We start from the raw sequence: 25,533 nt of genomic DNA on the forward strand, positions 1-25,533 counted from the left end.
GATTAACGCGAACAATGGCAACCTGCAACTGTTGCAAGTGCAACTGCAACTGTATCTGCGTGTGTGCTGCGGAAATGAACTGCCGCCCAAATGATGCAGCAAGTGCAGGCAGCAAACTGCTGCGTTAAATAAATAAAATTACGCACAATTTGCGGCTCTTTCGGATCGGCGGCCAGAGGAAATGCAGAACGGAAATTACATTACAGCTGCAGAGTGCGCGAAAAGCCACGAGTGCGTATACGTAATGCGAGGCCAACCGGCGATAACACCATAAAATTGTTTAATAAATTGTTAATACAACATTGTAAATATTCCATTGATAAGCCGAGGTTCTCCCCCTTCTCTTCCATTCTGTTTCTTCGAAAAAAGCAACCCATGCGAACCGCAGCAGTTGTTTCTGTTTATGACACTAATTTAATACGAAATCAAACAGTCATCGCCATCTCGATAAGACATGCGGGTTGACTTTTATTAAAGGCAAATGTAAATAGAATCATAATGATATTTCGCCAGGTTCGGGGCCCCGGTTCCGATCCCGATCCCGATTCCAGTCCCCGATGAGGTGCATGCATTCATTAGCCTTATCAGCTCACTCAACATCAAATAAAATGTTTAATAATACAAGTGGGCGGCGGAGTGGGCGGGGTCGCCGAGTGGCAAACTCGATAATAATGACGGGATATCACATCAGGTTGAATCAATTGTCGCGTTGTTGGGTATTAACTTTCATTTTGTGACGATTTTCCCCTGACATCAATTGCTGTGAAAGCGGATTACTTGTCATAAAAATGTGCGCACAAAAAAAGGGAAATTTATGTAAACGCTGTGGAAAATGGTGGGGGAAAGTGGGTCTTTCCTTTTTGAATGGGTGCTAAATGTTTTTTGATACTATTATTATTGGACAGGTAGGACCAATGAATGGTTGTCAAATTGGGGAGATGGAAATACTCTTCTCTAAACAGGTTAGGTGATTAAATTGGATCCATCGATTAGTTGAAATATATTTTTGTATATATATTTTGTTAGAGCTCTTAGGAACTACAAATACAAAATAATGTCCGAAGTGTTTATATTGTAAAATAACTATTACTCATAAAACGCATTGTTTATAAATATTTTAAGTGTCCTTTCCCTAAAAAAATATTTATAAAACTTATACTTAAGAAAAGTAATTCTGAAAACATTTTTTTTTACATTGTTTTGAGTCAGAGTATTACCAAGTCTTAAAAACTTCTAAAATGACAATTCCAAAACCGATTAATTTGATTTATTTTGGCGCACTTAGTTCCTTTTTGTTGGCGAATCTCCATTGAATATGTAATAACCTATTGGCTAGACATTGCATTAGTCGGCTGGCATTTGTAAACACGTAACCCCGTCAAATTCAGGAGGCCCATGTGAAAAGCATTTCCTCATTTGGCGGCTCCCCAACCCTCAGGTCGCTGATTATTGGTTCAATGTACCTGAAGGACACTTTTCCATTGCAAAGAATAAGGGGGCGTTGGGTGGTGGAATGAATTTCTTAATGCATTTCCGTTGCGCAATTGAAGCCAGGCCAAAAGGCGGGGCAAGGACTCCGTCGGTGGCTAATGCACGGGCCACAGCCACAATAAATGTCAACTTGTCCTGCATGCAAGTGAAGTGTATCCTGGGACGGGGCAGGTCCTTTCACAAGAAAGGCCAAGCGAACCGAGGGCCCAAGCCGAGAGCGAAAGGCAAATCAACTTTGCTTGCGCATAAAATGTAATTTATAAAATGTAATATAATATCAACAGCACACAGCGAGCGGAGATTGTGGGGTCATCCCACAACAATGCCATAATGTCAACTGCCTTTTGTCCTTGCGGCTGATTCTGCTGGCTACCCGCTGCTGTTGAGTCCCCCATCCTCCTTTCGTAACCCGGGAGCATTTATTTTATTTCATTAAAAGCAGGAGCAGAGAGGAAAATCAGCTAATCCTGGGAAATAATCATTATGTAGAAGGAAATTATTCAGTATTATTTAGTAATATTTTTAAAATATGATATGATTTGTTATGATTATGTTATAACATATATTTTAACTTAATTGACTTAGTGTTATAATAATAATATAATTTTTCAATGATTAACCTATTTTTAAATAGTATAATACCATTATTCAATCTAACTGATCTCAATATTTTTGACCTGTGTGTCAGAGACTCTTTTGCTCTCTTTCTTTCTGCGCCTCTAGCTATCCCTCTCTTGCGCAGCAGGAGGTCCTTTGGCATATCCTTGTGCCTTTTTTATTTGAGGGTAATTGCAATGCTAGCTGGGCAATTTTAAATTTTATCATTGCGCCCGCATCTGTCGCTGACAGATTAGTTAGTTACTCCTCTTATCCTTCTGCTTGGTCCTTCAGATTGGTCCTTGTTTGGCTGCCATAATTTTGTCAAGCAATTACTCATTTACATAAATAAGAAATCGTTAAGGATGGAAGATATAACTCTTTAAATTTAAATTACCGATCTAACTAATTTACAAAAAAGTATACAATGTTTATGTTCTAGATATAATCCTAAACATGCAATATTTATAGGAAATTATTGAGATTCTAGTACTACTACTACTTTGCAAATGTAAGTGCGTGCTGGCATTTATTCACAAGCATGTGCATGTAATATTTCCAATATGTTTGCCAAAGGATTTCTTTTCTGAGCTGAAAATGCAAATCCATTATGCCACAACGTCCTCGACTAATACTAATGCACTGGGCAAGCTTTGAGGCAGGCTTTTTCGCATTGTTTGCGCTGATTTCTAGCCATTGTTAAACGTATTAGGAATGTGTGTACAGACGAAATATAATAATGGCATAGGTCTGGAAGTTTAAAAGCATCTTCAAGTAGAAAATTGGCTGGGTAAACAAAAGTCATAATGGGAAATGTTCGAAAATACTAAGGATAATAGAACATGCAAAACTGTGGTAAGCCTTATGAAATACGACATTTGTATCAATATATTAGTAAACATTTCATAAGAAATATCTATCAAAGATTCGACCCTCGTCTTCTTAAAAAAAACAAATGGGGTAAATACATTTTTATTAAAAAATCTTGAGTAAATTACAGTCATCAGTTGGTAAGCCAAATCAAACATTTCCTGCTCAGCCACTGGATATTCCAACAACCTTCTATTTAATTCGGTTTTTTCTCTTCTGTTGCTCTTGGCCCTTTGCCACTCGAATTCACTTGATTACAAAGTAATTTATTGGCAAAACGAAAAGTCACAGGAGCGGTAGCGGCAACAAGGAGCTGGATAAACAAGGATTTGTCTCAATGACAGCCCTCTGACCTCCCACCGCCGCCCCCTTTAACCTATCCGCTGTGCATACGAAATGCGGCAAATCCCAAAAATCAACAAACAAATGAAAAGAAAATTCAATAAAATACGAACCGGAATCGTCGACTGGAACTTTTTCTCTGCTTTCTTTTCTGGTTTGGAGGGGAAAAACTAATTACACAGAAAAGCTGGAAAAGCGTCAGCCAGTGGGCGTGTTGGGCTAGATGGGCCACGCCCCCACCATTTTAGCGGCTCTTCTCCTCTAACTTTTGATTTCTTTCCCTTGGCATTTTTCCTCCTTCACTTTTCGCACATTGCGTAAGGCGCATTTAATTACGTATGCCAGGCAGGGGCTTGGGATCCTTACTCTCATACCACTCTAATTCGTTTTCACTAGCTTAGAACAGAGTTTTTTCTACTGATATAATTTTAGCTTTAAAATTTAAAATTATAGGTATAAGTTATAATTTTATATTTAAATTTCCAGTCTTGGTGTTCTGAGTGCATCAACTATTTAGTAAGGTATATGAAATAAGTGAAGATAACTTTAGAAAATTATGTTAATAACAAACTAATGAGTTTAAATAAATATATTTATAAACATATATGTTTATATTTTTATTTGGATAAATAAACCATCTTTTGAAGACTCTAATATTAGTGCATATTATATGATATATGTACGACTGTAGGTAGGTACACGTACTGTATGGTAAAATACAGAAAACAAGTCTATTTACAGGAAATTAAATTAATAAAATACAAATATAAGTAATTAAAAACTAAAGTTGCCGTTAAAATTTTAAACTATTTTTAAAGTAATAAAAATTTTGTATAATAATCCAACAATATGTAACAAAGTATAATACCAGATTGGAGTCCATATTCAAATGATTAAATTTGTCGATTTTTTTTTAAAGCCCCATCTTTAATTATACCCGTTACTCGTAGAGTAAAAGGGTATACTAGATTCGTCGGAAAGTATGTAACAGGCAGAAGGAAGCGTTTCCGACCCCATAAAGTATATATATTCTTGATCAGGATCACTAGCCGAGTCGATCTAGCCATGTCCGTCTGTCCGTCTGTCCGTCTGTCCGTCTGTCCGTCTGTCCGTCTGTCCGTCTGTCCGTATGAACGCTGAGATCTCGGAAACTATAAGAGCTACAATACTGGGATTAGGCATGCAGATTCCTGAGGTTCCTGCGCAGCGCAAGTTTGTTTCAAAAGAGTGCCACGCCCACTCTAACGCCCACAAACCGCCCAAAACTGTGGCTCCTACAGTTTTGATGCTAGAACAAAAATTTTAACTGAAATGTGTTGTTCTCATCAATACCTCCCGATTGACCTAAAAAAAAAATTGCCACGCCCACTTTAACGCCCACAAACCGCCCACAAACTTCAAAAAATCGTAAATATGAACGCGGATATCTCGGAAAATATCAAAGATAGAGAAACGGGATTTCAGATTTAGATTTCGTAGGCTTGAGCGCAGCGCAAGTTTGTTACGCGAATATGCCACGCCCACTCTAACGCCCACAAACCGCCCAAATCTGTGGCGCCCACAATTTTCATGCTAGATAAAAAATTTTAACTGAAATGTATTGTTCTTGTCAATACCTATCGATTGATCTAAAAAAAACTTTGCCACGCCCACTCTAACGCCCACAGCGCTTAAATCTGTCTACCGCCGGTAGGTGGCGCATTTGCTGCTTGCATATCTCCATTTTTATTTGGTCCCTTTACCTGAGTAACGGGTATCTGATAGTCGAGGCACTCGACTATAGCGTTCTTCCTTGTTTTTTTTAATTTTTTGCAAGTCAAAATAATTTTATAAAATCTACCATCTTAAAATACCTGGCATGTTGAATCGGACTGTGCCTAACCCAGCTCAAACAAAAATGCGAATAAAATTAATTATTTTGTCAGTTGATACAGCAAGACTAACTGCTGTTAGCCCCTCCCCAAGTCCTCACCTCTCTTCCTCTTTCCCCCTTATCCTTTCCTTCGAATCCTTGTTAGTCTTTTTGGTGGCTGCTGGTCTAGTGACACCCGCAAAGCCGCAGGACACGACGCGTCGACCGCCCGCCACCTGCCGCACAGAAAATTGGCATGTTGTGTCAATATGGATGTCAGACTCGGTGGCCTTTGGGGTTCGACTTAGCGGCAATCCGCCATCTAAAGGCCAAAAAAAAGTGAACTGAATGAAGAATCCATCCCGCTCCACCGCCGGCGGTTGTCCTTTTTTTGGTTGCAAGGCCCGCGGTCATGTTATTTTTTGCAATTTGAGCGTTATTTGTGTATGCCAGGCTGTACTTAGTTTTTGGGGATAAATGCGTAACGGAATCCTTGGAACATATCAAGGATTATTTTATTGGCATTCTATTTATCATGCATAAAAACTACATTGGTTTTTTTAAGCTTAGTTTCGGGCATTTGTGTGTAAATATACACAATTTTAATAATGAGCGTTAGATTTATATAAAAACCATAGTTTCAAGAGGTGCAAAAAGTAAGCCTTTCAGCTTTGCGTTACGAAATCCTTACTTAACCTATGGATGTTGCTGAATTATCAAGAATATTCTTATTACATTTCCTTTTAGATTAGTTTGATGGGCTTGCTAGAACTCAGAAATTTTGATGTTGAAGCAGCAAAGCCAGTTTAAAAAAATATTTAAACATTTTAACATGGAGAATCTTTTAAAAGTTTCATTTTTAAACTATATAACTTTTGCATTTCTATGTTTTTTTTTAACTTTAATGAACCTTGTATATTTTTCGCCAACATTGTTAACCGAATGTTAAATATTTCAACGACATTATTGCATTCATCAGCACACATACATATTATTAAAAATATTTGAATGAGCCAATCACATATTCAGCAAATAGTTTTTCACAATTTTCATTTGCTTATCCTTTGAGCCGCAAACTGGTTTCTTTTGGCACTTTTTGTAAGCAGCTTAATGAACCTGTCCGTGGCCGCCAAACGGCCAATAACAAAGTTAAAACAAACAGCACACTCAACCCCCGTCGATCGGAAAACGGTCTACCCCTCGAAATACACTCTCCCCAAGCCTCTGCTCCAAAAATAAAAGGGGGTCGATGGTCCAATCCAACCAACCACAGGTTTCCAAACAATTACAGGCAAATTGCGTTGAAATGAAATTTTCAACGTTTCGATTTTTGATTCTCATTCTGGTGTCTCTTCCCTTTTATTAACGGTTACGTTTTTTTTTTTTTTGCGAACCAGACTCTCTAGTGAGTGGCCAAAAAACGATGGGAAAAAATGTTCATTACAATTCCGTCAGAAGGCAAAGGCCAAAAAACGGGAAAAAAACAAAAGACAACGCACAAAAGTGTGCAACGCAAAATTGCGGCCCGGCTAAATGCAGAACAAAGAAAAAACAGCAACAACTGCAGTCAGACAAAGATTAAATGAACGCTAAACTGGCAACAGCGAAAAAACAAAGCCCAAAGGATGGGTTTTTTTATAGAGGGGATGGCTGCATGAAGATGAGGCCTCTGCAAAAAGCAGTGTGTACACACTCACACATGAGGCAGCGGCAAAAGGACCAGTGCTGCCAATGCTGTTATTTTATTCATGATCAACATATGTCTAGTTTTTACGACTTTGGGAGTTATAAGGCTTTTATAAAGGAATCATTTATAGATTTAATACTTTCCCAATAAATGTAGGCCATCTGTTAAGATCAAGTTAAGTTGTTAAAATTTTTCTAGGCCGTTATTTTATAAACATTTCGCAACACTTAAAAATTGAGTCTCACATGATAAACAAATACCATAAACCTTAGATGGCATTAATATATATAACATTTTTTTTGGGTTTACACCTTTAATGCAGAAAATAATAGCATACTTTTTGCGGACTTGTTGATAGAAATCGTAGGACATTGACAGAAATTTATTTGGTAAGACTAGGAATGTCCGAAAATGGAAATACATAGACTAAAATAAGAAATTCAGATGTGTTCTAAGAAGACCATATTCAGCATTTTTACTTAATCAGCTTAGGCTATAGCTACACTGCGAATATAGCCAACTGATCAGAGCCATCTGCACATGAGCTAATCTCTGGGCGTTGATTTTTTGTTGCAGCTTTTAGACGCAAACGTTTATTGCATTTAGTTTTCATTTTGCTCGCTGCCGCTGATGCCCAAAAAAGGAACTCAAACAAAAACCTCCGACCCCGAGCCGAAAAATCCAAATCCAAATCCCCCGAAATGGAACCAAAAAAACACAACGAAAAAAATTCGGCTAACGAGAAATTGCACTTGCCTGTTGGCTTTGGTAGGGTCTAAAAAAGGGGCGTAGGAGTGGGTGTGGCAGGGGGCGTGGCTTATTTGCACATGCTGGGCGAAATTTAAGCGCTTTTAAACACAATTGTTATAAATAAACAAAACAAAAAATGTAACAAATTTCATTTCTGCAACGTTTTTGTTTGAGTTAAAATTGTATGCAAGTTTTTGTACACATACACGCACACATATGGAGTCCTGCCGCTTTTTGGGGTGTGTGTGTGTGTGTCCATGTGCGGTTGGGCAAATAAGGAAATTTACAGCACTTATGCAAACGCACACAGGCGCAAATGCGGCGTCCTCACACGGACACAGACAGAGCAATTGAATGCAATTTTGCATGAGATATTAAAAAATATTTTTTCGTCGCTTTTTTTTTGGGGGCTGCCAATTGTGTGTTACATTTCCGTAAGGACGAGTGAAAAGCGAGGGGGCGTGGCAGGGGGGGTTCAGAAAGAGGAGCCATAGGCTGCACTTTTTATTTTATTACGCCTCCATTTGCGGCTGGGCCGAGCAACAATAACAAATGAAAACCGTTTTTAATGAAATTTTTGAACAAGTTTCCCCCCACACCCACACTTTGGCACTCATAAAGCGAGTGAGGGAAAAAATGAGGGGTAAGGGGCTGGGTACACGAAAAAAAAAACCATATACGTATCTTATTATAATGTTTTGACTGATATTGGTATCTTACATCATTGAAAAACTAATCAGATCATCTTAACCATTATTAACTTATTAAAAAGAACTTTTATCTATTTAAACAAGTTTAGCCCAGTAAATTATGCCATTTAGGCAACAAATTATGTTTCCAAGAAAGAAATCGTTTTATTCACAAGTTAAATCAGTAATAACCTAATTGATAAACTAGTCTTATCATCTTACCCATTAATAAATTAATAAAAAATTTTGCCTATTTAAACAAATTTTGCCCAGTTAGATATGTCATTTAGGCAACAAGCTATGTTTCCTTGCAAGAAAATGTTTAACGAAATCATTGTATTAACTATTAAATATATGTACCCACTCCCTACAAAATAGTGTTTTCCAAAAATATGTTTTTTACCAATTCATGAAAGTTGTAACTAATGGAGCTGTAAAAGCTAGATGTCTAAAAAAGCAGTTGAATAATTAAAATAAAAATGCATACGGTTTTTTGGACCTAGCTTATTTCTTTCCACATATGATAAATGAATATGTAATTATATTCTGAAAATGCAAACAAAAATTGTTTGAAAATTAAACCTAAAATGTATCGCAACAACTCGACTGATATGTATTATTAAATGAATTAATATATATATATAGATATATTTTATTTTTCCGAGTGTTGGGGGGATGAGAACTCGGAGCGGTTGCAATATGCAGATGCTCTGATGAGCCTTCATCAGCCTTTCATTTCCGACCATTCGAGGCTCAATTGTTCCTCATTTGCCAATCTAGCCATAAAACTGCTAAAAACTTCTTTCTTTTTCACACTCGAACGGAGGAAATGTTTTCGAGGGTTTTTCTTGGGCACACGTTGGCACAAAAGGTGTGTGATTACAATTGTTGTTTGCCCGACCGACCGACCGGGCCGCCCCCGGGCCACGCCCATGCGTACACATATCAAGCGCCTTATTGTTATAGCCCAAAGATTCGGATACGGACTCGGATTCAGATATTCAGATTCCAGTTCGAGATTCCCAGCCAAGAGCCAAGAGCCACTTGGCAGTTGTCAGACTTTTGTCAGTCTATTTGTTTGTTTGGCTACAGTTTTGCATAGTGGCAAACACCCTCGCATATTCATGTGGATATGTGAGCATTATCCTTTGTGTGTCCTCTGTGTCCTGTGTGTCCTGGCCCAAAACGGTAGCCACTCGGCCATTGTTCGGCCGACCAATTTTTATGTAATTCAAGTGCCCAACAATGTGACAGGTAATTTCCAATGAATTCCTTTGGCCACATGTGATTGCCCATCTCTCGAGGTGAAAGGAGGTGGCCAAATCTGCACCTCAGAATGGAACACAAGCCGAGCCGCATAATTATTGGGAAGCACTTTTGTCGGCCTCGAGTCGTTTGAAGTGAGCAGCAGCTCCTTAGCCTCTTATCTTGGTCAGAAATTTGGCAGAATTCAGGACCATGTGTCCTTTCATATGTGCTTTAATTTGGCCCAAAGAGAGTGTCAACTTACCACCGATATATGGCATATGTAGAGCATTAAGATTACCTTACTTGGAATACTTAAGGGTTATCCGCCGGGGATCTGGGAAAGTGTGCCAGGAAAATCAGGCAAGTCTTCCGGTTTCGCTGAAAGAGCGCCTCGAATCGAATCCCTTCTTTCGCCCCGGGACTTAATAAACGTGGCCAATAATGTCGTGCACAGAAATGTGTTGGGCTAGAAAACTTAACTGGGGATATTTATATGCGGTTCGAGTCCTGTATCCCTCAATTTCTCCCCTCCTGCTATATTAGATTATGAAACCAAATGTCAAACAAGCCTTGGCCCGTCTCCTTTCGCATTTGTTTGATTACGTCCACAAACAGTCAAGGATATTGGATAATTCAAGCCACTACGTGGGTGAGGATGTGGATGTATCTGTGCCATGAAGTATCCGTTTCGCCTTGCCAGTGTATCTGTGTGTTGCCTGAATTGCGGTTGCTAGCCAACCTCAGCAGTTGCTCATTTGCCGCCGCATATTACACTTTGCCAGGCAGCAATGGCGGGCTCCAACTATTGCAAACTATCTGCAGCCGGAGGAGTTTGGAAAACGATTTACGTTGCCTTTTTGATGAAAATATATTAAATTAAGGACATCTAAATTAAATAATAGTCTGAATGAATATAGCCCTTTAAACAAATTGTAAATTAATTAAAAGTTATTTACAATTGGTAACTGTAGAGAAGTCGTACTTATAATAGCTTATAAGATCTGTAAACAATTTTTCCTTTTTAATAACTCCCTTAATTGAGTAACATATATATTTTGGAATAATATAAGAAATCCCAAACTGTACCCCTTAAATAAAAAATGTTCTGTATAAATCGATATCTAAATTATTTAATAGTCTTTACCTTCTACTCCATTATGGACGATATTTACTATGCCATATATTTAAGTATCAGTATATTTATCAAAGGACGCCAGATAAAGGCGAAGTTTTGAGGGGATAATCAAAAAGATCAAACCCAGATAGGTTAATATTTACTTAAGTTTTACCTAAACCATAAGATGGTCCTAACTACCTAAATGCCTTTGGGTTATACGGTTACTTTTCACCAAACAAATCAACTTCGATCTCATGCCACTACTAATTGCAAAAGTCAATCGTTTTTTCCGTCCCCGCGCAACTGCTCAAAATGTTGTCAGTGGCAGGTATGAACGGAACCCCTTCCCGGTGGCAAGTTAAAACTCAAAATTAAATATCCCAGTCATAAGAAAAGCTATCAGTTCACCTCTAACCCCCATCACCAACTCAGTGAACCCCCAGGACATCGTGCCCCCGAGGAATGGGAAGAATATCCGGTAGACAATGGCAGGCAGACTGTAAGTAGACGAAAACTTTTTAGTTGGATTATGTGGAGGGTAAGAATGAACGCACACACATTGAGATACTCACCGTCCTCGCAGCTACTTTGCACCCACACAACGAGCGAAATTCATTTTATTACTTTGATATATTAGATTTAATGGTTAAGAAAAATGTTGCCAACAGCATCAATCCCTTCCCCTCCTCCACCCCTCCTTGCTCCTGAGTTTCCCCCCACTTTTCCAGAAGCAACCTTACCATTTTCTATTGTGGAAAGTGGGTGTTTGTGGGTTGTTGTCGTCGTCGCAGTTAACCTTATTAAAAGGTGAACACAGTCATGGCACCAGAGAGAATTGCCACAATGTGTTTACACGCAGCTGCTGCAAAGGGGGCGGAATGGGTGGATAGGTGGGTTTTTAAGAGGGGGTAACACGATAATGACCTCGTTGGCTTTATTCCCCCGAGTGTGAGTGAAACGCTGGGACATCCAATGAGCTTTCAGCTGCGATGCGCATGTCCTGAGAGAATCTCTTGGCCAGAGAGAATTCCGCGAGAGTTCTTGGGAGAACTCTCTCTCTATCGCTATTAGCCATCATATCATCTGCCCCCCATTCTATCCTCAATTGATGTGCTAATTTAGAAATTACAATGAAGTGCAGTCTTCAATGAGTTTGAGTTTGAGTTTGGCTTTGATTCAATTTGTCATTTCACACTTGGCCTTAATGGCTTTTGGTTACAAGCGGAGGGGTTGTAAGAATAGCTCCTACAGCAAAATTAGTTGAAAGTGTTCAAGAGCAAAGGCAAATTGGGTTGGCAAGGGAAAGGGGACTCGAAAGATGCGCAATAAAGAGTCGTAGTGCAATGGTCCTTATCTTATGATTTATACTTTAATTTATCAAATTAATGTTTTGTTCAAGTGGAACATTTCAAATGGGTATACAATAAAAATTCCATATTATCATATTAAATTATGAAAGCAAAACAAAAGTCGATTATAATAATAAAAGATTAATAAAATAGATTATAAATAGTACAACATAGTAGATAGGACAAATAGGAATATAGGTTCTACATTACCTCTTATTATTTTTTTACCAACCTAAAGACAAGAAAAAAGACTAAGGCTTATTGAATACAATACAAAAAAAATGCGGATTCAAAATCCATTTTTATTGATTATTTAAAAATCTGTTATGGCTCAAAACTTTAATCAATACAAAAATACTTTTTTAAAATGGTTTTTTATCATAGTTAATGATATCGATTTTTTGGATTAGGGAACAAATTATAGATATTAAAGTGCCTCTGTGTTTAATATCTTGTAATCTCGCCTGCTGTTAAGTGGTTCAATCAGATGACCATTGGATAAAAAAAGGGGCATGTCCTGGGCTGGATCGAGGATCGGCAATTAGTGAGGAAACAGCCTTTTTTTTGGCTGGTTAGCAGTCCTAAAGAGCCGCGATTACGTCTAAGTGCGCTGATGATGCTGCATAAATTTCTTGGTTCGCATTACGCATTCCACATTAGATCAGAGATTACGGGGCCTAAGATCTGGGCAGGTAGCCCATGGTACCCCTAAGTCCCGAGATGCCCTCTGCAGCTCTAAATTAAACGAACATGCAATCGGATTTCTGAATGAAATCTGCATACGGAATGCGTCCTATGAAAATATGATTAAGCGCCTGGGCAGACTAGCCCTAATCCCAGATATATGTCCTGCGTCCTGAATCCCGTGTCCTGTGGCGTCATGCATCTGGCACATTAATGAGTCCGGTCAACGCTTTGTCTCGCTTACTTGTTCACAGTTTTCGCGGAAATTACGTGTTTATTTTCCCGATTTCCCCGGCTGAAGGTGCCACGATCTTTGGCTTTGTTTGGGTTCGGGGCACAAAGAAATTGTGTAAGTTTCAACAAATTAGAGAAGATAAATCCCGAAGCCTGCTTTGTTATCATTGTATGCGGCGTTTTAGCCATGTATTCGCCGTGCATTAGATGGTTTTTACGGGAACCACTTTTGGCCATTTCTAGTGTTCTTTTGTGTTATGCAACCTGTGGGTGGACCAGGGCTCTAGGGCCAAACTACCATAGAGGGCCCTGCCTAAGCTCATGCCCAAAGCAAATCCCAGATTCAAGTGGGTGATTTAACCAGGGATGAGCTATTTTTCGTTTCTTAAGCGAAGAAAAATAATGCATTGTTTACTTTATAGTACAGTTATACTCGTAAATCACTGATATATAATTTTAATTTTCTAATTTTAGCATTTAGAAGTGAATGATTGTGGTAATTATTTAAATATTAAGGTTTAATAATATTAATGTTTATATAATTTTTATTACTAATGGTAAAACAGTACATTCAAAAATATTATACGTTATATATCTAAATTTTTAATATTACTTAATTATATGCACAACATTTTTGCAGGTAACAGCCATTAAAACGATTCACAAACTGGTACAATTTATTGTTTTGTAATTATTAAAATTATTGAAGCTGTATTTGGAAAGTAAAAAAAAACAATTCTAAATACAACGCATTTTATAAATTTTTTAATTATTTACATATGTATGAAATATGTGTGCGGTCAATATAATACCATGATTAATATAGTGATCTAGATATTTATTTGTGAGTATTAAGATCACGTAATCATAAACTTTAGAAAAAGTTTACATAAAAGAATTCACATAAACTATATTTTGTAAACATCAAACTATTATTATAACATTTTATTTTATTATACAAAATAAAATAATATTTGATATAATTAATAATAATAAAAAGGCTAGATTCTTTGTAAAATTAATAGGTTTGCAATTACTTAAAATGTTATCGAAATTCATTATACGAACCAGTTCCGCTTTGTACCTGTGCTCTAACCTTTTAAACCCGATTCAGAACGGTTAAGATCCGACGAGATGAGATCAGTTTAATCAATGAACTTAGGGTACGATCCTGCGAGAACTCCTTGCTAAGTAAAGGGATTCATTGATCGTTTGGCTTGTTCAATGAAACCACGGGCTCATTCTCAAGATCACGGGGATCCTCGCCATAAATCTGTTGCCGAAATGGAAGCGGAACTAATAAACGAGGTCCTGGCAAATGGCCGACATGATTCAGGTACCAGGTAGGCAATCCGGTAAGTTGTTCAACCTGTTTTGTGATTTGTGGATGATTCGCCCGAGGGAAGGGTAGGGCAATGCCAAGAGAGAGAGAGAGAGAGAGAGATACAGAGATGAGATACTTTTTAACAAGCGAAATTTGTGAAATAAATAAAATTAATGAGCAAACCATGTTAGTTACAACTACCGAAAGAGATGGTAGTTCAGGGGTATAAAAGAGAAAGGTGTCAAGGGAAAGTAGAGAGAGTATAGGTGGAGAGTGAGAGGGCCAACACCCCTAAGCCAAAGCCAAAAGCTACCTGCAACCCAAACTCACACACACCGAACGAGCCAACCCAACACACAGATACGGATACTGAGATACTGGAAAGTTGAGATACTGGGGGAAACTACCCCTAGATACGCAGAAAGAGAGCGAAAGGGACGGCTGACTGGGCAGGACATGGGCGAAAGCGAAGGATTGGGACAGGGATTCGGTTTCGGATTCGAGAGCGAGCCTCGCCCATTTCACTTGCAAACGGCCAACGTATTTAAACCTACGTTCCGCAGGAATCGCACTCAGTCGGTGGTTGTTGATCGTCACGAGCACTACTCGCACTCAAATCAATTCGATTCAGCTCATTGTAGTTCGTCGCAGTGGCTGTGAAATCCAAATCAAAATCAAATCGTCGACTAATCCCATATAATCGCAATTAATTAAGAAATTTTCAAAGCGTGCACATCGAAAGTTTGTGACAAAAACATACAAGTTTCCAATTATAAAATCTGGAAAATCGAAAGAAAAACGTAAACCAAAACCATTTCTGAACAAGTGAATTAAACTATTCAATAGCAAATCCGTACGGTTCGTGAGCAGCTCTGCCGGTGGAGCTATGATGACCACGACGACCTCGCAGCACCACCAGCACCACCCAATCATGCCGCCAGCCATGCGCCCCGCCTCCGTTCAGGAGAGTCCTGTCTCACGCCCCCGCGCCGTCTACAGCATCGATCAGATCCTGGGGAATCAGCACCAGATCAAGCGCAGTGGTGAGTCCAACTAACCTAAATGTCTTAATTGAAAATTGGAAATCGAACAACTCAGAAGAAATAGGGTTTCCGTTTTTCGGTTGTCGTGTATAGCCGTCGGCGATCTGAATAGGAGTCTTAGAATACCCCATCAAAATATTAGGTTTTTAAAATCACTACCATCGTAAAGAATTCAATATCAAGCTATTTATTGTAGCAGGGATTATTGCAAAGATACTTTGGAATAATCAATTGAATTCTTAATAATATTTAAAAGTATAAAAATTTTTAAATTGCATTTGCTTTTAAATTGTATTTTCTTTTATTGAAGGGGATGCTAGAGATTGCATTAAAGTAAAATTCTGCATTTTGTTTTTGATTTTGACAAATTAAAATGACATCTTAAATAATCTTAGCTTGTTTGGTTCGCTTGCTACTTAGGAATTTAGTTTTACCAAGAACGATGTAATATTGAACTGTATAAACAATGTCACGGACACAATAAAAATTTAAGTGATGGACACGTTAACTTCAATTTAACAATTGCATCTTTAAAATTATTTTCAAAACAATAAAATAATGTTTAATTGCAATGAAAAGTTAAACTAGATAACTTAATTTTAAAACTCAAGAACTTATTTTGAAGTCTTTTGCTATTATATCATATTCATCATGCACATCTTAAACAGAACAAGCACACCCTGACTTAACTTACCACCAGCTGTTGCCAAAAATATTAGGTTAGTCTCCATGCAAAGTCAATGAGCTCCCCAAATTTGGTTCTCCAAAATCAAACTCGTCCTCCGTCGTTGACCACATCAAAAAGATCCCTTCAAACGGGCACAGACAAGACAGTATGACAGCACCACCCATTTCACATACTTTCCCATATCATATGCAAATTGCTCTCGTAAGGACATTTTATCATAGTTAGTGATGGGCAGGGCAGAAACTTTTCGGCAAACACGAACCTCGAACCTCCACCCCGGGCAGAAAGAAAACATATCATGATAAAGGGAGGTGTTTCTGGGCATGTTGGAACTCTTGTTGGGGGCGTGGCCAAGCTGCAGGAGGCACTTCCCCCAAGGATCGGCTAAAGAATAAAAAAAAACACTGTGTATCAAAACATATCTGGCCGGATATATCCATGCCAAAGGTAGAGAGAGGAGGGGGCCAAGGGATAAAAGCAATTGCGTCATTAGACCCGTAATTAGATTGAAGTCCTTGGAAGTGTGAGCATGGGAGCAGGCCGAAATTGCCTGGCAGGATTGTGGAATCACGGCACCCATTGGTCCAGGTTGCAATTTGGCGACGACAACGAGCGGCGTGCGCACCGCAGGACACTGCATCCTGTGAGCCTCGTAATTTGATGCTCGCTGGAAATTACCTTCTCGCCACAACAGACTGCGTAAATGTTACGAAATACGATAAGGATACACAGCCAGCCGGGCGTCCTGCTGAGCAGGGACGTGTCCTGGTGCCATTGTGAATCCGATTAATTTGAGGTTCATTAAAGTTTGATTACACGTTTTTCGCTCTGGAACCGTTTTGGCTATTCAAAAAAGTCTCATTTTGCCCATGGGCCGTGTGAAAGGATATTTATATGCCTTGGCTTGGAGAGGGGGTAAAAACTTTTCCTCGCTTTATATTTATTTGTTATTGATTGCCAAATCAATTTGCGTAGCTTTCGAGCACTTGAAAGATTTGCTTTCGAGACTGCGATAAAAGGGGGTTAAAATCCAGGATATAACTACTTCAGTTACAATCGAATGAATTTCAATTTCTGCAGCTGCCGCTTGGCTTTCGATTTTCAAAGTCAAACGCGAAACTTTTTGTTTCGCCGCACTTGAGTTCAATTTGAAATTGTTTAACTTTAGCCCCCTAACCCTAACTTTTTTTGTTGCAGATACACCCAACGAAGTGCTGATTACGCATCCCCACCACGGCCATCCGCATCATATCCATCATTTGCACAGCAGCAACAGCAACGGCAGCAATCATTTGTCGCACCAGCAGCAGCAACACCATCAGCAGCAGCAGCAGCAACACCAGCAGCAGCAGCAGCAACATCAGCAACAATTGCAGGTTCAGGCCAAAAGAGAGGACTCCCCAACGAATACGGACGGAGGTCTGGACGTGGATAACGACGACGAGCTGTCCTCCAGTCTGAACAATGGCCATGATCTCAGCGATATGGAGAGGCCGCGAAAAGTTCGAAGGTGAGTGTGCTGTAGCGAGCACAATCCGCTTAGCAGATCAAATCGTATTTACCCATTGTCGGGCTATTAAAAAACATCCAACAAACAATCCAAACAGAGGGGAAACTCTTATCTAACGTGCCGCCTTTGCCTGCTTTGATTTTTCACAGATCTCGAACAACATTTACAACATTTCAATTGCATCAACTGGAGCGGGCCTTCGAGAAGACCCAATATCCAGACGTTTTCACAAGGGAGGATCTGGCAATGCGCTTGGATTTGAGCGAAGCACGCGTGCAGGTAATTGAAATTGGTCTTTATATTCGCGCAATTATTTTCGAATTAAGTTTTAGTATCATCATTGATATATACCAAAATACTAGCAAAACACCAATACTCCTTCTATAACAAGCGAATAAACCGCTTTCGGAGTCTGGGAACATGAATAGGTAGATAAGACCTTATAAAACAATCGCCGAACCCAATTTGTAAATGGTCTTTGAAACACTTAAACCCCACTTTGTATACAAACACGCTTAGATATCTACACAGTTAGGGGGAGGGTTGCTTTCCTTTATAGGGGTTGGCCCAAGGACATTAGATATTGTGATTTTCCAAATGATTAAATTGGCCGCGCTCACATGGTGTTGGTATTTTTATTAACTCTACTTTTGGGTAAACAATTAAAGTGGCTTTGGGTGGCTGTTCTTGTGCCTGTCTCTGCCTGCTGCAGGACACGCGGCTAAATACACCCGACTACACATGTAATTAGGGTGTCCTTTCGCCCCGAATCGCATACAATTTGATTTCAGCTGAAAATGCTTTCAAACACTTCACATTTGATTGAGCGATTCGCTCAATTTCGATGCTGTTTGTTGACAGCAAAAAAGGGAAAAGTATCGCCTGGCACTGGTACTCGTATGAAAAAATGAACAGAATGTATAAGAACTTGACCTAAGCACTCGAATAGGGATTACCGGCTCTGAATACAAATTGTCCGTTTCACGGTCTTTATCCGCATCCGCACGTCCTCACATCCGCATCCACATCCTCGTCCTTCGCGCTCTCGCTTCCATTCGTATCTGTTAGCAGATTAGCTGTAATTGGTCATTGATTCGCATATGCAGAGCGTTTTTGGTACTTGAATAGTAACCGATTTAGAGCTGCCCGATTTCCATAGCTTCGTTTTTTTTTCCTGTCCTGAGCTGATAGATACAAAGTATCTGCAGCGTAATCCTCGCTTGTTTTGGGGTTGGTGAGTGGGCAATTATTTTGGGATTTGCATGCTTGTTGTTTGGGGCAATTGAAAAAAAGGAGTAAGCACCGACTTAATTCCCGGGTTAAGTCAAAATTTTATTGGTGAGCTGGGGTATCACAAAAAGAATTGAAAAGGATTGGTTAGCTGTGTTAAAGTTCTATATACTCTTTCTATCCAAAATATTAAAAAAAGGAAAGAACGGGAATTCATAAATTTTTGACAATATACATAATTGTTTTTATAATAACTTGCAAAAGATATTTTATTTGTATAGGTCGGCAAATATTAGTTATTTTAAAGTACCCAATTTTGTCTTTTTGAAAGTATTTAGTATTTAGTTCAACCTTTGTTATTAAGTTTCGAAGTATTTCAAAACTGGTACAGTCCCTTGGAATCCCTTCAAAAACTAATTTTTGAGTTTATATGCCCACTTTTATATTTCTTGCGGCAGTTTCTTCTCTCATTTTGATCGCACATGTGTGATAAATGCCTAACGGATATCCGCAATTCAACTTTTACTGCCTGGCTGCTCTGGCACAGTGGTTTAAGTTGCTCGCATTATAATTGCTGCCGACTGACAATTAAAAAGCCCACAAAATCGCACACACACAACTGAAAAGGGGGAAGGAAGAGTGGGAGGTGGGTGGCGTTTTCCCAGCAGACTCACAGGACACAGGACAATAATTGGCAGCAATTATAGCAAGGAAATCGTTGCTAATTTACTACTCGCTCAACTGCACACATTGTTGCAGATTCTGGGTGGCATAGAAAGGGGGATTCGTCTAAATACAGGGTGTCTATAATTACGGAGACTCCTCCATTGTCTCGAACTCATCACCGACTGTACAGTGGGTTGTCAAGTGATTTCAATTTACAAACAATTAATTTTCCCATCAAAAACGAGAGCCTCAGAGGCTGAGATTGAAAATTCGTCCCCCCTCCCCAGAACGGAAATGTGTGTGCAGCCAACGCCTATTTTGTGGATGGGTAAAAAGGGTTAAAGGGGTGAATCGGGGAGGTCGGTCAACCCCAAAACCCCAGCAAGTGTCGAAAAATGCATAAGACACCCTCTTTGTCTGAAGGGTGAGACAGACAGAGAGCGTTGCAAATCAGAGCAGAACACTTCCGATTGGATGCCATTGTATTTGACCTCCCCCCCCCACCACGCCCATGTCCTTTGGCATCCAGACATTCGGGGCTGGATGCAGCCTTCGCAGAAAAAGCTCTCCAAGGACCAAGTGGTTTACGACTTTCCGAACTCGCAGATTGATAGATTAGAAAATTGTTCGGTTTTTGGTCAAAGTCAAAGCAATCACAAGTCGTTTGGCCAGGTGCAAGTTGGCTTAAACTATTCACGTTTCGATTGTTTGGTACCCTTTATTACCCTTATTAGCTTAATTCAGCAGGTAACAAAAATTAAAATTATACAATCTTCGGGAACTGTTAAATTTTTAATAGAATGGTTAAAGATAAACAGATCTTGATCTTGCTTTCTTAATCCTAGCTTATAATACCCCAAGTACCAGGGGTATTCGAATTTGCATACGTACAACTCCATCTCTAAATTCCCTTCTTTTCGTCTACTTGCAGGTGTGGTTCCAGAACCGTCGGGCTAAATGGCGCAAACGTGAGAAGTTTATGAATCAGGACAAGGCCGGTTACCTTCTGCCCGAACAAGGTGAGTTAACCTAACCACCCCCGAAAATTCCCACCCCCTAAACACCCACCGATACGCATTTGATTTGTCCGCAAATTGCCAAATTACGTGTGCAACATAATTAGGAATTATGTCGCTTGTGTCACCACCCCCTTTTTGGGCAGCTCTTGGTAAATACTTTGGACTAACAAAATTTCGCCCTTTTGCTTTTGCTTTCAGGACTGCCAGAGTTTCCGCTCGGTATTCCCCTGCCGCCACATGGACTTCCGGGTCATCCGGGCTCGATGCAGTCGGAGTTCTGGCCCCCGCACTTTGCCCTCCACCAGCATTTCAATCCCGCTGCAGCCGCCGCCGCAGGTCTGCTGCCCCAGCATCTGATGGCGCCCCACTACAAGCTGCCCAACTTCCATACCCTGCTCTCCCAGTACATGGGCCTGAGCAATCTTAATGGGATCTTTGGAGCGGGAGCAGCGGCTGCGGCGGCAGCGGCCTCGGCCGGATATCCGCAGAATCTTTCGCTGCACGCCGGACTGTCCGCCATGAGCCAGGTGAGCCCGCCGTGCAGCAACAGCAGTCCGCGCGAGAGTCCCAAGCTAGTGCCTCATCCCACGCCGCCCCATGCCACGCCCCCCTCTGGCGGAGGAGGCGGTGGAGGTGGGGGTGGCACCTCCCTCCTCTCCGGCGGACTCATCTGCACGGCCGCCCAATCGCCGAGCAGCGCTGCCGGCGCCAGCAGCAACGCCTCCACTCCCGTCTCCGTGGTCACCAAGGGCGAGGACTGAATGCCCCGTGATATTCGGATTCGGACTCGTTATGTACATACATATATACATATTTGTAGATATCTAGTTGTATTTTTACGGTTCTATAGCCCGCGCACTGTAAGATATACATGGAGCTTTGTCTATCGCCAAAGTTAACGTAGTCGTAACACCTAATGCATTATCTATCTGTAAGAGATCTTCGCGCGTAATTAGCCACTTGCGGACATAAAGGTAGTCTATCCACTAAGGAAAACTGTCGAGAAATAAACGATATGAAAAGAAAATGGTTGTCTTTAATGGGTGGGTAGGAAGGCGGTAGAGAAACCTGAAAAATTCGTAAGTTTATCTGTATATTATCTGTATTATATTCTTAAATAATTATATTTGATAAATTTCAAGATAGTCAGAGTTTAACATAAACGAATTTTGTATCTTGATAGATAGAAATGTCTTTTTACTTTATCCACCAAATCGGTTTAACAAATATAATTTAAAAAAATAAAAATCAAAAATCAAAAAGACTAAGACTCTCTTTGAAAGACTCTCTTTGATTAAAAGTCTAGACAGATAAACATATAACATTTGTAATTGCTCTTTGTAAGACATTTTATAAGGGATACCCCCTAAAAATGGTCGTTGAGAACAACTGTGAGATTTGAAAATCCACGAAAAACAAACAGCCATGATCCTTTCGTATTTGAAATGGCTTGTGCTAGAATTATTGTCGTTGTGACTTAAAGATTTTTTGTCTTTTTTTGAATATAAAATGTAATTACTAAATGTATTGTTACTGAAACAAACTCAACAATTTTCTCGTAACTGTCAGTTGGGTGGAGCGTGTTTCCTAAAACTGAAAATGTATACTATATCCCTCAAATTCTGTGCCTCGTTTCCCCCATATTTTGTATTTCAATGCCCGAGTTAATCTCCCGGTCAACTTCCGTTAACCTAAGCAATTTTTTAATTTTCCGCAACATGCTCCGCTCTCTTCCCGCTGTTCAGTGAATTAATCGCAAAAAGTTTTGTACCTTAAGTAGGGCTTATGGCCCTACAAAGTCTCATTATAAATCGCTCAAATGCTACAATTGATTGTGTACAAACTCGACTCGACCTTTCCTTTTGCCAGAGTCAAATGAAAGCGATCTTGGGTCGAGAATCGGGTATAGTCGACGACCTACCCCGACAATTGAACTGAAACTGAATAGACCAGAAAGGCGGAGAGTTCAAATCGTATAATAATCTCGATATTATGTCAAATTTGCCGAGCGGAGGAAATGTTGCATAACATGTGAGGAGCAGGACTCGAAGGAGCCCCAGAAGTCGGCGAGAAGAGGCGAATAACAATGGGCCAAAAAGGGAATCTATCGCATTGTGCCAGACAGCCGTGGAGGAAATGCAATTCTATGGTTCTATGGGATGGATGTGTGAGCCAAAGGATTTGCACCGGGAATTGAAGTGGTGGTGGCTGCACAGGAACCAGAACGAGTCCTTTTATATAAGGCCGCATGCAGAGCTAAATGCTATATTGATATCTCGTAATTTGTGCCATAATTACTTTTTAATAATTTCGCACAGCGCTCGTTCTCGCTGCAGGATATCGCATTGTGTGCCCAATGGCCTCAAATTTAATAATAAAACGCCGTCAAGTTCCTGCTCATTCAGTTCTGTCTAGATTTTGGATTGGGATGCGGACTCGGATTCGGATTCGGGTTGGAATTTGATTACACTTACCACTCGCCATATTTCGGGACGGGCGAGGTCAGAGCCAAATTCCCTGCACAAATACGGGGCGCACAATAATAATGAGCGAAATGCGCGACTTAACGGATTTGTCACAGTCAAAAGGATATGCCCGAAAGGACGAAGGAGGAGCAACCAGGACCAGTCAGCATGGCGATGTCAAAAGAAGCTCTCATAAAACTCATATGCAATTGCCTTTTGTGGCCGTCCTTTGTGTACAAGGTAGCAAAGACATCCGGAGAGTGGAAGGACCTGCCAGGCAGGTGTACCCTTTCGAAATAGGGGAGTTTGATTTCGAAATAAACGTATTCATAATTTAATTTATATTACCAACATAATTACTAGTTAAATACTTGTAGGGGATAATCGCCTGAACTTAACCAAATAAAATAATATAAAGTTTTAAGTTTTATTTTAGCTCTTCGGTCTTGTATAAAACAGGAGATGAGAATTATGATTACATTTTCTATACCATAACCATTTTCCTTTCCATTATAATTTTCAAATAAGGAAAAAATGTTTAAATATTGTATCAAACAGGTACTACATTACAGTAAATGCTAACAATTTAATGGTAAACTATGAGAATCTTTCAAATAACACTTCATAGTATCCATTCCTAAAACTAACAGGTGGTTTTAGAGCGATCTTAAGAAGAGGTAGTATATAAGAAATATTTCTGAGATACAAAATGAAAGTAAAGACAATTTCCAAACATTTAAGGCTTAACTATTTCAAAGTTCCAAGTTCTCCTTAGAAGTAGATAATTGGGAAAGCTTTTTGAATCAGGGTACGATTTTCTTAAATTTAATTTTTAATATTTCTGCAATCTAAAGTTCTAAAATAATACATTATCTGAGTGAAGGGTATTCAAAAGTCTCACTACTCTCCAGCTTCTTTCATCTTGTTTCTATCAACGAAAATTCAATAAGTTGAAGTAGATCTTTTATTTGTGCAAGTGTTTGGCCAAGAAGCAGTGGTGGGTGGCAAAGGGGGCGGGGCTGGCCGCCCATCCACATTTTGGGCCACCCAAAATGTCCTTGTGTGTGTGTGTGTGCTTGTGCTCATGGAATTTCATTCAGTGTGCAAATGCAGCGCATCGCTCTGCGGGCTATAAATATATGAAATTTATCAAGTGGTCCTTCGAGTTTCGCATTTGTGGCTCTACGAAATTGAGTGTCGAGGGTCTCGTCTTCCCTCCATTTTATTTGCACTCGGCTCAGTGCAATTTCACCTTGTATAGGCACAAATTTCTACAAGAGCCGTATGAATGCTCTTCAAAAAATGCCCAACACAATGGGGTAACGAAAATCAATTTCGTCCTCGACACTCGAGCGCATTAAAATGGTAACAGTTACACAAAACAACAGCAAGTGGACGCGAATCGAGATGGTGACGGTGGGCGGTGCACTTGAAAAACTGCCAGCATTTTCGACCCGTACATAAGGTATACATATATAATATAAAATATCAGTGTAATGAGCGACAGTTGCACTGAATACAGCGGTAATTAAACAAGTTAAATCCGCTCAGCAGACGCTCAAGAAAGATTTCACCTCGCTGGTGGAAAATCGTCCTTTTCGTCCTGCTCTCTGTTTGCCGGCGCATTTTCATTTCATTTCGCACAGCAGCCGGAATGCTCGTTACGCGCACTTAAAAATTTATTTCGCATTTAATTCATCAAAAGTTGTCAGCGAGGTAATTACGCAGATTGTCTAGCTTCTGTGGGCGGGAAGATGGCACAAGGAAGAGCGCCTAATGAGCGCCATTTTAAGGACGAATATGACGACGCCAATGCCTCAAAAAAAGGACACAAGGGCCCTCCTTAATTGCTGTAATTTGTGACCACTTGAGAGGACATTCCGACAATTTGTTTGGAGTAGTATCAAGTTTCCATCGCTGATCGCTGATCGCCAGAAAATAACATAAATTGCCAACATACCGCAACATGCAATTGCAAATGAAAACATTTCCGACAGGATACCAAGGTTAGGATCCTAAGTATGCTGGCGACAACTGGGAAACACGATACTTTTGTGTCAAATGCTCGCGCTCCTGCTAAGTATTTCAAAGCGGGCCGACCGCCGAAGATCCTTTCCAGCTGAGGGTCCTCAAAAAGGTGAGGATGCTTCCTGAAGATCCCAGCCTGCTATTGCTGCTGCTGCTGACTTCAAAATGTGGCTAAGCTGCGCCTAATTTTTTCGATTGCCAAACGACTCGTCTCATTTGGTCGTGATTAAAGAAAGAGCAGTGCCCCGTGGTTTTTGTTTACCGATTTTAGCCATAATGGTTTCATGCCTGATTTATCTGATGCAGCGGCCCTTGGGCAGTTCAGGTAGAACTGGGTATGGCTATATAGCAGACAGCTGGAAAGGCCTGGGTAGCCAATTGTGTCCTCATTAGCCAATGGTCTACCTCGTCCAATTGTTGTGACAGTTGTACACCGTGTTTGTAGTTTGTAGTATGTAGTATGTTTCGATCTTTGGGTGATAATCACCATTTTAATTTAATTTTTGTAAAATATATAGCCCCATTTAAAGATATTTTCATATGTTATTTGTTCATATGTCAAAGTTCTGATTTAACTCCTTAAATAAAAAGAGTGACTAAATTATAAAAGTACTACTAACATATAAGTATGCTTGTAAATATCCTAATAT

General features: G+C 39.8%; 1 protein-coding gene across 1 annotated transcript; it reads left to right on the forward strand.

Moving 5' to 3' along the window:
- The first annotated feature begins 14,803 nt into the window (after positions 1-14,803).
- Positions 14,804-21,377, forward strand: LOC119550211 (aristaless-related homeobox protein). The gene is made up of 5 exons (XM_037858766.1): positions 14,804-15,277; positions 17,163-17,475; positions 17,625-17,754; positions 20,303-20,390; positions 20,589-21,377. The coding sequence occupies exons 1-5, from the start codon at positions 15,121-15,123 to the stop codon at positions 21,149-21,151; spliced, it is 1,251 nt and encodes a 416-aa protein (XP_037714694.1). The 5' UTR covers positions 14,804-15,120; the 3' UTR covers positions 21,152-21,377.
- The last annotated feature ends 4,156 nt before the right edge of the window (positions 21,378-25,533 follow it).

The sequence above is a fragment of the Drosophila subpulchrella genome, chromosome 2R (assembly GCF_014743375.2).
Source record: "Drosophila subpulchrella strain 33 F10 #4 breed RU33 chromosome 2R, RU_Dsub_v1.1 Primary Assembly, whole genome shotgun sequence".
NCBI classification, from domain to species: domain Eukaryota; kingdom Metazoa; phylum Arthropoda; class Insecta; order Diptera; family Drosophilidae; genus Drosophila; species Drosophila subpulchrella.